This window comes from Echeneis naucrates, chromosome 1 (assembly GCF_900963305.1).
Source record: "Echeneis naucrates chromosome 1, fEcheNa1.1, whole genome shotgun sequence".
Taxonomy (NCBI): domain Eukaryota; kingdom Metazoa; phylum Chordata; class Actinopteri; order Carangiformes; family Echeneidae; genus Echeneis; species Echeneis naucrates.
In genome coordinates, this window is record NC_042511.1 from 14481143 (window position 1) to 14496226 (window position 15084).

Sequence of the window (15084 nt, forward strand, 5' to 3'; positions counted from 1 at the left end):
CATAGAGACATCGAGAAATCAAACAACATAGAATAAGGATAGAAATATATACAGTAAAGATAAAATATATGCATATAGCTCTACGGTCTGAGGTGGAAAAAACATGATTTAGTCATGAATAATAGCTTTAAGACCTTTCCAGCCGTGGAGTAGTCAGGCATTTCACACACACAAAAAAAAAAAACAAACAACACAAAAAAAACTGTAAAATGAACTAACTAGGCTACGGTAGTCGTAGGAAAATAGATTTAAGGGATACAACTCATATGAGTATAAATGCACAGTATGTTATGATATTTAGCTCCACATGGTACATAATAAATCCAGTACATAAATAAATGTCCAACGGTACATCTTTCATTGGACTTCAACATAAGGTTAAATCAACAGTTTTGTTTTTGTTTTTGTTTTTTGTTTTACTATCATAGTAAATCATAATTTTAATATCATCAGACAGTAGATAAAACAAATAGTGCAGTCTAAAATAAGAAAAAAAAAACTTGGTAAAAAAAAGTTTATATAATTAAAAAATTAAAAAATAAATAATAATAATAGTGCACTGATAAACAGGCTAAGAGGGCGCTGTTGGCGGCACTGGTTAAATTCTGGCCAGCATCATTACCCATTCTCTCTTCTCTGTTTCCTGTCACTCTTCAAGCTGTGCTATCTAACAAAACCATACCCTAATAACCCCCCCCCCCCAAAAAAAAAAAAAAAAAATCCCCATTAATAGAGGGCATTATGGAGCAGAAATACTCCATGCCGCTGTTTCTTTGTTACTTATTATAGGCTTATTATTGGATTATTGGGATTATAAGAACCATTTGGCTAGAATATGGTTTAAAATTTTTGTGCAGCTGGTTAGTTTTGTAATTTTATGACAATCGATTATGTTTAATTACAGTTTTGTTAAATCTTAAACTGTGACATAACACGTTAAACTGCTGAATAAATTTCAAATGGCATATGAATATGGAAGTGATATAGTCAGATATGATTCTTCCATTTTCATACTTGTACCTTCTTTGGATGTGTTTTAGAAAAGAAACCAAGATATTGTTTTATGCCATGTCAGACACTTGCTTGACATAGATGCCGGCAGGCATTTGTCTCCTTAGCATGAGAGAGCTCTGTAAATCAGTGCATTGCTTTTCAGGGGATTCAGTTTTTTTACTTTAATAAAACAATTTTTTACAGATGTGAAAGTTTCCACAAAAATCTAATTCGCCCCAGTCCAAAAAGTTATAGTTGTGTCACCTAACCCTTTCATAGGTATGAAAAGGGTTTCTATCTTCAACTCGCAAGCCAAGGAGCTTGTGGTGGCCAAATACAGGCATGACACATAATGTACAGAAGTCACCAATTCTGGCATGTCCCTAGGTATTTATACACTTTATGAATAAATAAACCCTTTGTGTATCCTTGTGTTTTGTTAAAAAGTAACAAACAGTCTACCGCATGGCACATGGATGGTCACACCTCTCTGAAAGGTTGTGGTTAGTTTTAAGATTTACCGGCAGACGCACTTTCATGTACATTCATGCGCAGGTATACACAACCTCAGGGATGAAAAGCCTTCTGTGTGTTTTAGCATGTTAACTGTTCTGCTTGACCCTGTAGGTATGCAGGGCAGAAGATGACCAGAGAGGTGTATTTATGGTGTCAGAAGGTGTGTGTCTTCACCTGAACTGGTATCAAGCCTGTAATTACAAAAAGGTGAGAGGTGAGTACAGAGACCATTGAATGCAAATTAACAAACCCCTGCTTACTTGTCAGCCATCTGTAATGAGTGTATACAACCACTTTCACTGTCAAAGTCCTCTTGTTGTGCCAATGCCACAATAACTGTACTCTTGTGATTACTGTCCATTATTAAATTAGTTAACAAAAGAAAACTTACGGTGCCTGTTCTTGTCAATTTGAGACATAAAAACTGAAGAATATCCCGAAGGACGAAGAAAAAAAAACCAAAAAACATCATGCTTTTAGGGTCACACAACATGCCATCCAATTCCCATATTAGACTGTAAAATGTAAGCAAGCCGTGTTCATGGAGTGAAAATATTACGTCCTGACAGACAACTGCAGAGGAATGTTAGTGATTGATCAGTGGTCGTCCTGTGTTTCTCATGGTTGTTAGGAAAGTAACTGGTGGTTAGGGGTTGACCAGGTGTCAATGGGATGGCAGAACCCTTCATTTGGTTTCTGTGGCAGCTGGCCAGGATGGGACGGAGGGACATCAAACAGCCCACAGCTGGAAGAGAAGAGAGGGGAAGGCAAGCGTGAGGACAGAAGAAAATTAATAGGAGGAGGGAAGAAGGGACATGAAAAATGAAATAGGGAGAGAGGGAAATGGGGAAAATCAATATTAAAAGAATGCAAGGAAGAGAAATTGTTGTTTTGAATGGTGAGCTAAATTTATGTTGACCGTTTTGTTCATTTTGTGTTCAATCAATTTTTCCTTTTTCCATCTTTTTATTTTTTGGAGCCAGTGTGGCCAGTAAGGACATATATGTACAAGGTACACACACATGCACGCGCGCACACACACACACACACACACACACAGAGTGAGAGAGAGAGCCAAAACTTCACATACACCAAACAAAACATATTTCCAATAGTCACATATATCTGATTTTCCAGAAAGTAACTGAAAATCCCAAATCAGCATTAGCTCACATTTCATTTTGACAATTACTCTAATTTGAAAACCGCATCATCTTTACAACTTTTTTAGTGTTAACGTGGATGTTTGCGGTTTGATTCAGCTTTTCTTTTTTTCTGTGTACTGTGTTTAGAGCTGTATGCTTTTACACGTCAGAATTTGAGCAGAGCCGTTTGTGAAGGAGCTGCTGTGCCACTTCCAGTTGGCCTCAGGGCCTCACAGTAAGCGTGTGAAATATCAGACATGGCAACTATTAAACTGTCACAGAATAACAGACATAACAATCCAAACATTAGCCGCCTTGCACAGAATTCCAAATATTCCCTGACGGACTTTTCGATGTTCTCAGACTGCCCATGTCACAGCTCTGTGACATTTACTGTTAGGGACCGTCTTGTGGCTATGTGCCAGGTGTGGGGAGATCTTGACAGTGTGTGTGTATAGGTTTGTGCTGTGCTGTGTTGTGTTATCACGGCGTTGCAGTGCACGACTGCCTTTGAGTGTTTCAGGTCAAAGGGCACCAACGTGGAGTGATGTGTACAGATGCACAAAGACAGGAAAAAGGTGATACTTGTGGGCATCGTCTCTCATCCATGCTGCTTCCAGCATCCTCGTGAGACTTTGCAGGATCACAGAGAAGTTTTCTCCCTCACTCCATTGATTCACAGTGCACAGCGGATGTTTAATCACAGTGCTCATTCCACACATATGCAAGTCATATACTTCTGTAGAGTTCACACGCAAATATTCACCAACATGAGTCCACTTGCAGTCACAAAGTTGTGAGTTGTGAAATTCTGAATCCTGGCAAATTCACCCCCATGTTGTGAACAGCTGTGGTTTGTTTCAGTTGGCAATCTATGTGAAAAGCTCTTTCTTTCTTTAAGTGTGCTTTCTTTCACTCAACATAGGTACAAAACAGGTGGGAAATTATTATTATTATTATTATTATTATTTTTATCTCTGCTCCATTTTATTTTCTACCAAAATGAAGTTAGACCAGAGTTGAAGTATTTCCTGGTTTTTAAGTCCTATCCCTCCTCACTCCACAACATAAAACTGTGGAAAGTTAAAGAGCCAGACAAGCTACGCTACATTGTGTTTACAGGACTAAAATAGGTCTGTGCCCAGAACGAAAACATTCATCCAGGGGAATATATTGCACCCATATGTGCTTGATCTCATTTTAATCATTTATGTCTATGCAAATATTACCATAACCTTGATAGATGAAGAGGTTGGGAGTGCGTAAGTGTGCGGTTTTGATTCTAAACCGTAGGATTTACAGTCATTTCTGATTCAGATTGTTCCCCCAGTATGGTATGTTAGTGGGCATCTTTTGGGTGTGAATCACAGATGAAGGGAAATTGAATCACTGTTGCAAATAGTGGTACTTTCCATGTTTTGTGTTCAGAGAGAGACCAGAGAGAAGTTTTGATAAGCTGTGAATAGATTTTGCACATTTTTTTGATTAGGCTCAATCCAGCCCTTTCTTACTGTGGTATTTTTAATTCAGACTTTTTATCCTTCCTTTTTTTCCATCATTGCTCAAATGAAAAATGGAATAACTCGGAGCAAGACAAGTTTTATAAAATAAAAAGCAGAGAAATCAGAGCAAGCTCAAGAATGATCTGTATCCAAAACTTCACAATCTTGCATGACAATTCACAGGCATAGATATTGGTTTTGGGTGAAATACACCACAGAAGCCTATCCACATGGCACAAGCACACACACCTACACACATGCAAGCATGCCCTCACAAACACACACACACGCACTCCATGTGCTATCACAACATTCATACTGAAGTACAAAATGTATGTGACCTCGACTTGAAATAACTTTAAAAAATGTGCCTACTCTTTTCACTTTCTCTCCACATTTCTTCTTACATCCCTCCCAAACTTTGTCTTATTTCCCTCCCACCCCTCAAGCCAACCCATCTCACAAACACACACTCCCCCATTAAACATGTGTGTGTATGTGTGTGTGCGAGTGTCCTCCCTCAGTTTCTCGATGGCTGGATTGTGGCAGCAGCTCAGCTCCCTGCAGCAGGGTAAAGCTCTGGTTCTGATACTCTTCATTTGTCATCGTTGCCTCCCCTCAGGTGCTCTTCCCTGGAATACCAAATCCACCCAGTCCCCTTTGGAGGTAAGATATCTACACATCCCAGGAAAGTAGTGTAAATGTAACACATATTCCTTTGTAGCTCCCTTAATGTTTGAAGCTGTAATTTCATCATTTATGCAAGATTTTATGAGCTATAGTATGGGTGTCATAAGCAACTTGTTCTTATGGATGCAACCAAAGTCTTGCAGAGGGGCATAACTGCATGCCCTCTAGGTTGTTATAGATTTTTTGATTCTTTGTCACTCACAGTAACTAATCACCAACAGATCAAGCTATATCAATTCATAAATAAAGAAACGAGCGGAAGAGAAAAAGAAAGGTACATTGAGAGAGACACGATGTGAAAAGAGCAGAAGAGGTAAACTCTAAACATGCAAAATGGAGATCTGTGCAGAGGGGGAAAGGAGAGGAAGACCAGAAAGGTTCCCCAACTCAAACCAACTGTTGGACTAGACTAAGTGAGTTGTGGGATTTCCAGCGAAAGAGAGAGAGAGAGAGAGAGAGAGCTGGAGAGCAGGATGGACGAGTGAAAATGAGAGAGAAAGAGCAGCAATGTGATCCAGTGGAATTTATGATTGTACTGTTGAAACACATGTCTGTGATGGTGAAACTGTGGTGCAAGGAGCATGCAGAGAGCGTCTGTGCATGTGCACAAGTGGGTATATACAATGTGTGTCCCTGATGGCACAGTCTGCATAAAAGTGTGTGAATGTTTGTGTTGGCAGGGGTATGAAATGGTGAAGGGGAATTTCTCCCGTACTTTCGTCCATGTTGGCTATCATAAGATTGCAGAGATTCCTGCAGGAGCACGAAATATCCTCATTCAGGAGGCAGTAAAGAGCCGAAACTACCTGGGTACACACTCGCACATAATTATAGACCCACACATATCTACAGTACTTTACAACATAAATATTTTCAGTGGCACATACACTGCAGTGAAGTATAAATGTGGGGCTTTCCTCCAGCTCTGCGAACCAAAACTGGCATCTCCATCATCAACGGAAACTGGGTGATTGACAGGCCTGGGATCTTCATTGCTGTTGGAACACAGCTGACGTACCGCCGACCCAACGAAATCCGCTCACGCAATGGAGAGTCCATCACTGCCCCTGGTCCTCTGAACGAGGACCTTCATGTTTATGTGAGATGTGAAATGGCAACTCACACTGGCAAACGCTGTATACATCCTTTCAGTGTCTCCTAATTAAACATGATGCATGAATTAGTACATACCACTGCCTCTCTTTTCTATAGTTAATCTACCAGCAACCGGAACCCAGTGTATACTATGAATACAGTGTGCCCTTACGAAACACCCATCCGACTCCTGAGCCAGCTGATATTCTGCCACTGGGTGAGTGGACACAATGACACTCCTCAAGCTGCTTTACAGTGACCCTAAATGCTTGTAGTCCCATTTTCTCGTAATAAATGTTCTGATTTGAGCTTAGATCACAACATGTAGCTCTGTTTGTGTCCTCATGGAGGCTTATAGCGAGTCCATTCTGTATCATTTTGAGATGAAACCGGCCCCTTTAGAATTTGATTAGGATTTTCGGTAACATTTGATAAAAATATGCATCTTTATGCTGAGAAAACAGTGCTCACCCCACCCACACTTCAGCCACATTCAAGTTCATAATATATTATCTGACGTTTGTTATCAATGAATGATGATAGCGATCTTGGATATAACAAGAGAGGTGTTACTGAGAAGCTGTGAGAAGCTCTCCAATTTGCTTTGTGTATCACCATAGAATGTGATATATCAACAAAACATTCAAGTCAGTTTGTTTTTTAGCATGCATCATGACTGAGTATACCATATTTACCAACTACAATCCTGCTGGGATTGTAGTGCGCACCCACACAGTCCTGATGGCTCAACCAATCAGCCACAGTTAGTCACTGTGTAAAGTGTGCTGGGCCTTTAACACTCACTGAGTTTTGTTTTATGATTCATTCCATCACTGTTTTTCTCTTCTGTTATGATTTTTTGCTATATCCCTAAATTTTCCCCTTTCTTGTAGCTGAGACAGTAAACCCACCCAATCCAGGCGAGAGAGCCCACAAAGGTGACAATACCAACAATTACGTAATCCTGGAGGCTCCCCACCCCAAAAAGGATCCCACTGATCGCAGTGGGGATTCTGACCCTCAGCCCACTTACATCTGGGCAAAGACTGGGTACACAGAATGCAGCACAACCTGCGGCACTGGTGAGGAAACATACGTAACACAGAGGACCAGTGATCACACATTTAATGCTTTCCAAATCAAACCAAACAGATATTTTGGGCCTTGGGTTTATTCGTTTATATGCAGAAAGACTAGTCAGATATCTGCAATTTGTCTACTGCAGCAAATAATCTTAACAATAGTAATGAAATGTTTTAAGTTGAGGGATGACACGCTAGTTCATCTGAAAGCTGTAACTGTAATGCTTGTGTAGCTGAGACCGCTGGTAATATACATGGACCTAACACATGATAACTATGAGTGCTTGTCAAAACGTGTCTATAGTCAGATGTTTACAGAGAAACATGTTGACTTTCTTAGTCGTGAGTGTTGTATATGTTTGTGTGTGTGTGTGTGTGCACTTGGCAGGCAGGCGTCAAATGTTCTGGGAGTGTGTTGAGAAGGATTCCCAGGCGACTGTTCCTGCTGACCTCTGTGACCCTGCCCTTGAACCAGCAAGCCTCAAAGAAGACTGCAACACCCGGCCTTGCCCTGCATAGTGAGTAACACACATTTACACACACGTCTCATACATTGATCCTGATACATATGCAGAATAAGGTACACACACATGCACACTGTATTAGTACCACGTGGTGACAGAGGGGAACTTTCATCACTCACACACAGTGCAGCCATAAGTCACCAGTCTCCGTCAATCACACTGACTCACTTTGGTGTGGCTTTGGTTTTCACGTCTTGTGGTAAATACCACTAGATATACCACTGCCAAGATATATCAGGATGTTACTGTGTTGACTGGATGTTTGGTTTGGGGTCTGTTAGATATTTATCCCACAGTGACGTTGATCCACGGTAGATGTCTATCTGAAATAAATGTTTCCACTGGGGATGCATCAGAAACAGAGGACTGAAAAACTCATGCTCCAGTGGTTACAGACAGAGGGGAAACATCTAGACCTTTACAGCACATGCTGATTTATGTTTCTTGTTACTTGTACTGTCTCGTTTTTGAGAAAACTAGAGGCTTTAAAATGCCCCTTGTACTGCGCACACAATAACTGTGGTCAAAGTGACAGACGGCTATGCTTGTAAACTCATGTATCACCACATTTTTGTCTTTGTGATGGACCACAAGCCGCTTTTTATTTCTGCTTACCCTCTCTCTGTCCCCTGACTGACCTGCAGCTGGGATGTTGGGGAGTGGTCAGATTGTAGCAGGAGATGTGGGCCTGGCACTCAGCACCGCCAGGTCATCTGCCGTCAGGTCACTCACTTCCTTGCCAATGGGATAGAGTCCTCGGTTACCGTGGCGCCAGACCTGTGCGAGGCATCTGATAAGCCGGTGACCAAGTCAACCTGTCAGCTGAAAATTTGCAGCCAATGGCAGATTCAATCTGAGTGGAGCCCGGTGAGAAAACACACACAGACATCTGAGTATCAAAATGCAAGATAATGACAACAAGACCTGCACTCTCTATTTAATAGAGTGTAGTATTTAAAAGTATTAGTATTTCATTCTTTAAGCAGATTCTTGAGTCATATAAAATGGTTGTTACAATGTAGAAGGCCCCTTTCTTATGTAGAAAGGTTACTATTACACTAAGACATAGCACTCTACACAATAATATATCTGGTCAATATGAAAATTACATTTTAATAACGTAATTCTAATAATGTTTTGCATGCCAAATTTTAAAGCAAATAATAAATTTTAGTGCTACAATAATCAGACTTGAATAGAAAAACATCACAATAATGGTAGTGTTATTTCTGAGACTTAGTAAGCCCTGAGCAAAACTGTAGCAGATAAAATTGATGCAACACAAACACAAAAAAAACCCATAACAAATAAATGAATGAATAAAAAAAAACCAAAAAACTCGTACAAACCACTTTGTTGACGCTAATTTCAAACAATCAGCTGCTGTAACACAGGATGGCTGAGTGCTGACGTCATGCTACAAACCAACATGGCTTCATTCACAAAAGCACTGAGAGCTCCAGCCCAGGACTCTTACACCTGAGCGACCACAGCTTCACTGGGTCAGCCCCCGTTAGTTACAGCCCTGCATGTAGACTGCAACAAAAATGGGAGTAGGGATGGGACTCAATGCAAAATAATAACTTTATTTGCCAAAGCAAGGTGCCTCAGTCCCTGTTTCAGTGACCAGTTGTCAATGCATGTATGGCTGCATGGGTATGTGTGTCCCTCTGTCTGTTTCCCCCAGTGCTCAGTACCATGTGGGGTGGGCCAGCGCAGCCGAGAGGTGGTGTGTCTGAGTAACCAGGGCGATGTGGAAGAGGATGAGGAGTGTAACATGAAGCTAAAACCAGACGTGCTGCAGAACTGTGACATGGGAGCCTGCGCACGCAGCTGGTTCACCTCCCTCTGGAGCCAATGGGTAACTCAGAGACCTCACTGCCTCACTGTGTGTCTATGACAGAGAGAACAAACCAAAGTGAAACCATGTTGAGATCTTGAAGTGGCGCTGATATGCCATGTGCGTATGTGTGTTAACCATCAGTGCTCAGCATCGTGCGGCAGGGGGAATCGAACCCGGACTGCCGTATGCCTGATGGATCATGTGAGTGATCTCCCATTGGACAAGTGTGAAGGTGAGCGTCCACAGGAAATGACTTCTTGTGACTCAGGCCCATGTCAAAACCGACCGGAGTGGTACACAGGACCGTGGGGTCAGGTAATCCACCTACATACATGCACATGGCACTCAGAGACACTATTCAGATAACATTCGTTTGGTGCAACAACTTACCTGTGTGGGTTAAGTGCTCTGCAGAGTGTGGGAATGGCACGCAGACCCGGAGTGTGGTGTGTATTTTGAACAACCACGGCCACATGGAGGTTGTGAACCAGGTGAAATGTTCTAGTTTGCCTCAGCCAATCACAGCTCAGACCTGCAGACTGAAGCCATGTGGCGTCCAGTGGTACGTCACAGAGTGGAGCGCCGTAAGTGTCCACACTGTCCTCAATCATTCTGCCATGTATGCTATGAACTGCTGCTTTGGCAAACAAACACAGCGCTCTAGGCATTTGATGGAAACGTATGGGAGTATTAAAGGTTCAGTTCACCAAATATTTTTTACTTATTTATAATGATATCAAACAGTGCTCATGTGTTTTATGCTGCCACCAAAATAGTCAATGAGATGAGTTTTATTCAAAAGGAAAAGGAATTGCAATCACCATATATTCCGCCAGAGTTCAGAGCAGCATCACATAACCTCTACCCAGGGGTGAGGCCGCCCACAGTCTCAACGATACTGTTGCCATGAAAAGTCAGTCAGCTTAGCCTTATATATGAATGCATTAGAGCAACAGATAAGTATAAGAAATCTATCTCCATGACACCAGAGAAAGCATCATCCTCTGACAAAAACAGTTCTTCGGACCATGAGAGGTGGTTGTTTTGTCAAATCCCAAGAGATTAAATTATCTGTATAGTCCACAGAAGATGATCTCAACAGTATAATAGAGACCATTTTTAATTCGAAGGTCATCTAAGTATGAACTGTTCTCAGTGATTTGTGTGGATCTGTGGTGTAGCCTAGCCTCTAAATAATGATATCTCGTAATCTTAACAAATTGAACTGACTATTGGCATGTCCAGATATCACTAGAGGCATATGTGTACGTTGTATTGTCTGTTGTGTACGTGCCAAACCACAAACCTGATGATTGAAAGGAAGTTCAGATGTACGTTGCAAAATAAAGATAAATGATAAATGGGAACAAGAATGATTAGAGTCCATGTTCCTCATGTCTGCCTCTGCTCTGTTTCTGTGTCACCTCAGTGTTCTCGCTCCTGCGACGGTGGCTACCGGGTGCGAGAAGTGCGCTGTCTTACCGATAACATTGCACCAAGCCACCAATGTGACCCCACTATGACCCCCGAGAGTCGAGAAGAATGCAACAACCAACCTTGTGTAGCTGAGATCAGTAAGTGGAGTGAGTGGCGTTGTATCACAGCAGGTTTGTGTGTGTTCAAGGTCGTAAGGAAATTATCAGAACAATTGAATTAAATTTTTGCAAAACAAAACAACACAAATAATTCAAAAAGTGACCCATAAATGCGTAACATTGCCCTCAAATATTGTAGTGATATCGAGCCTTAGGAATGTGCCATCCCATATTAACAGTAAATAAATAAAGTAGTGAAGAATTATTAACCTGTAACATAGCAACCTGTATTCCAGCTAAAAAACACAACATGGATTTGTGTCATTGTTGAGATGGGGTTATTTTTGATTTTATTATTGTTACTGAGAGAAACAGAGAATCGAAAATCCATGTTTCCTTTTTTTCTCACTAGTAAATGGAGGTTTTCTGTTGATGGTATACAGAAATAATTTATTCTCAGTACATTTTAGCAGGAAAACTGCTTCATGCCCTCAGCTTGACCCACAGTGATGATGATTCAGAGTTGTTCACACACTGGTGTTCTGAGGAACTGAACTTGAAATTGGAACTTGAAAGCGGCACTAGGAAACTGTTGCGGTGATTGCCATTTATTCGTGAGAATTTATTGTGCGGTGATAGAATTGTTGGTAGCTCTTTGTCCTTTAAACATTGTTAAACATTGTTAAATTCAAATGTATTTTTTTACATGGTAAAAGGAAATTGCATTAAATCCTACATCTACCACGAGATATCCCCCTTCCCCAGTCAGAGGGTTCAAGAATTATGAATGGATCACTGAATGGGTGCAGATGAGGGCCATTAATCAGAACCTCAATATGAATTAAGTGTTCTTGTTTCCTGAAAAGTCAGTTGAAACACTTAAAGAATGAAAACAAACAGATGATCAGATGACACTGGTTATGTCGTTTTTGCCTGGCACTCCTGCTCACATGTACTCAGGGGTGGATGGCCCCTTAAATGGCTCTGGGTTAATTGGGGTTACACATTTTTATTAATTTTAAACATGTGCCTCCTTCTTTAAAAGTTCAGTCCTGAGCTCCCCTTCAAAAGTAAGACGTGATGAAAATTTGCTTTCCCCATTTTCTGTTTCTTCTCTCAGAACCTTCATGCAGTGACCAGTACCATAACTGTGTGGTGGTAGTTCAAGCCAGACTCTGCATTTATCCTTACTACAGAAGTGTGTGCTGCTCCTCCTGCTCTCTTGCTCAGAAAACATACCCGAACTCCTTTCAAAAGAAGCACATCCACAGGTGATGGAACCCCGGGAGGACACCGAGCTCGGTCTGGAGAGCTCCTCATGTGTATAGTTTCAGTCATTTAGTCTGCAATAGAGTAACTGACCTTCACAGCATGAGTACTGCTGCTGAAGTTTCTTTTCACATCAAACTGGATGAAAACTTATAAACTAACTTCGCTTTGTTCAGGTTTTGAATGTATCTTGTAAGTGTTTCCATTCCGGGCTTGTCACATTTGGCATTCTACTCATATCGCATATTTATTCATAATAAAGTACAACCTTTGGTACTCTGTTTTCCTTGTTACTGAAAATGTTCAACTGTCTGATGCCTAGGATAAGATAAGATATTGTCTGGCGTCTCCTTATTTGTTTAAGATGTCTGAGTGGAATAAATCTTGCAAAACAGAAAATGTGCTTTTGGGGAATAAATGTAGGAAAATCCAGGTGTACTATTCGCTGCTGGCAGGAATTGCTTGTAGTTAAGACCCACTAAATCAAATGCTTCTCAAAAATGTGAGGGATAAGAAAAGTCTAAGACTCATTTCCATCCTTGATGCCATTTATGTCCAAAAAATGAAATATCAGCTGATGGCTCCCGAAGTTCAGAATGAAGAGACGCCCAGTACATAACGTACAAACAAGTCTTTCAATGGAACTGACTGGGCTGAATCAACATTGCAGCTTTCAGCAGCACGGCTCCCCTCACTGGACTAGACTAGCAAACTGTCAGCTCTGTTCTGAGCAGCAAAAGCCACAAAAACAATTTTAATCTGATAACTCAGCTGAAACTAACAGGCTGCTGAGGCATTGACCTTATTACAGTCTGTATAGGCCTGTTTTGTGCTGAACTGAATCTAACAGTTCAGACCAGCAGCCCCCTGGATCAGTGATGAATGTCACAGCCAAATGGACAGGGAGGCATTTATTTATCTATTGTTGTCCTGAACCCTGACGCTTTGAGTTAATTAATTCAAAGTTTTAATCGAGTGGCAACTCCTAACAAATCTCGTGTGGTTTCAGCCACACCTGTGCAGCTGACTTCACTGAGTTTAGACTTCAGAGGAGGTGGCGTCAGTGAAATCAAATTTGGACCATTTCATATAAAAATATGGGCATTTAAGCCACATCTGGCGAGTGAACAGGAAGCATACCGGTGTTCTCCGCGTGTTGCACCAATCCGGGGCAGGCAAAATCCGCACAATGTGCTTTTACTATTACTTGTCCGCGTTTTCTTGAAGGTTTTCCCTGTAATTAATCAGTCAAGAGGTGATCTGCTGCTGACGTGGATGAATTCTACAGTGAACTAACTTCAGGGGTTAACATTGTGTTAAAGATACATAGTACGTACAAAGGCTGTCCCAAACAAAAACCTTGTTCTGAACTTCTTCATCTATTGCAGAAAGGTTGTTGCTCCCAGTAACGCTTCACCACTTGCATATCAAAGTGTAATGGTAGGTATGGACTTGAGGTGGAATAAACCACAAAGAAAACAAGAAAGTATCTTGCAGTTCAACAAGGAATTATATATTGGGACAGTTCCTTGACTTCATGTGGTCTATACAGATTTTTATTTAGGTATCAAATTGTTGTTCAGTTTCATTCTAATTTTTATCTGACAAAGTGAAACCATTGATGAAATATCTGGGATTTTGGTTGGCTCATCACAAAGACAGCAATACCAGTAACTGTTCTAATTATGCCTAAGGCATATCATTTACAGATTTTTCCCATTTGTATTATTACAGTTCTAAAGAAAAAGTTGAAGGTCCCATAAGTCCTCTCTTGTGTACTTTCCTCTAGAAAATAAACTGTGCAAAATATTGCCAGGCACTGTAGCAACCTGCCAAAGGTCTGAGAGTGTGCCAGGTGCCTGGAGGAAAAAATTGTTTCTTCACTACAATACTGTGAAAGTTACAATGCCACACACAATACTTTGTCACAAATAAAGGTCACAATGTGGAAATATTATTCAAGTAAGAGTTTTCAAAAGTGCCTGAAATATAAAAAAGGAAAGTATTCAGTCTTTCAAACAGCTTAGTGCTAGAAACATATCTTAGAACTTGTTATCACTATTTGTTTGTTGAGGCAGATCTGATATTTAACAGTAACATACTGCTGTGAAGTATAAACCTATAAAGTTTGTAAAGTTACAGCTTATAGTACTAAACTGCTGGAATGTCAAGTAAAAAGTAGTCCCTCTGACATGTTATGAAATGGAAACTTGAGTGAGAACAGTAAAGCTCTACTCTAAATCTACTTGCAGCGTAAAGATTTGCTTGACATTGACGTAAGACACTAGGATTTTTCCTTCCACACACATATATGGAGAAAGAATTCAGAGACCTGAAAACACAGTGTGCATGTCCATAATGCACATGCACTGCTCTATTAAGGCAGAAAGACATCGCTTTGTGCATGTACTCATTAGAGATAGTAATACCATTGCTTTAATGGGACAGCCGGGCTGACAGCATGTAAAAGGCCATAATTCAATAACAACTTAAAGCACAAAAATAAACAGTAAATGAACACCACTGACAATGCGCATTGCATTCTCCGTTTCTCACATAACAAACTCAAAATAGCATGTCAAGACTTTTTACACACACACTCTCCCGTTTTGTAGCTATACATAATCTTCAGTAATGTCCCCGTGATGCTCCAGAGTCTGTTTCCATGGATGCAAGGCGTGCATTGTTAAATCAATGCTTTTAGGTTGTTGAGGATGTGTGTCAGGAAAAAAAAAATGTTTAGGGTGAGCCTGGGCCTTTGGCATGTAGGGATACAGGGTCCACATTCACCAATAATATCCACTTCTATTTTGACACCATTTCCCTATAAACATTCAAGGCTCTCTTACCATGCAGAAAAATCCCACATACACACACACACACATATGTA

At 40.8% G+C, this 15084-nt stretch overlaps 1 protein-coding gene across 1 annotated transcript; it reads left to right on the forward strand.

The window, feature by feature from the left end:
• Positions 1-4687: 4687 nt before the first annotated feature.
• adamtsl7 (ADAMTS-like 7) lies at positions 4688-12517 on the forward strand. The gene is made up of 12 exons (XM_029497295.1): positions 4688-4822; positions 5527-5656; positions 5770-5945; positions 6059-6158; positions 6835-7023; positions 7412-7541; positions 8192-8414; positions 9235-9408; positions 9532-9705; positions 9795-9974; positions 10820-10964; positions 12046-12517. The coding sequence occupies exons 1-12, from the start codon at positions 4688-4690 to the stop codon at positions 12198-12200; spliced, it is 1911 nt and encodes a 636-aa protein (XP_029353155.1). The 3' UTR covers positions 12201-12517.
• Positions 12518-15084: the final 2567 nt, after the last annotated feature.

Coding starts and splice junctions, on each gene's coding strand:
- adamtsl7 (XM_029497295.1), top strand. CDS start 4,688: ATGGCTGGATTGTGGCAGCAGCTCAGCTCCCTGCAGCAGGGTAAAGCT. Junction 4,823..5,526: donor CCACCCAGTCCCCTTTGGAG/GTAAGATATCTA, acceptor TTGTGTTGGCAG/GGGTATGAAATGGTGAAGGG. Junction 9,975..10,819: donor ACGTCACAGAGTGGAGCGCC/GTAAGTGTCCAC, acceptor GTGTCACCTCAG/TGTTCTCGCTCCTGCGACGG.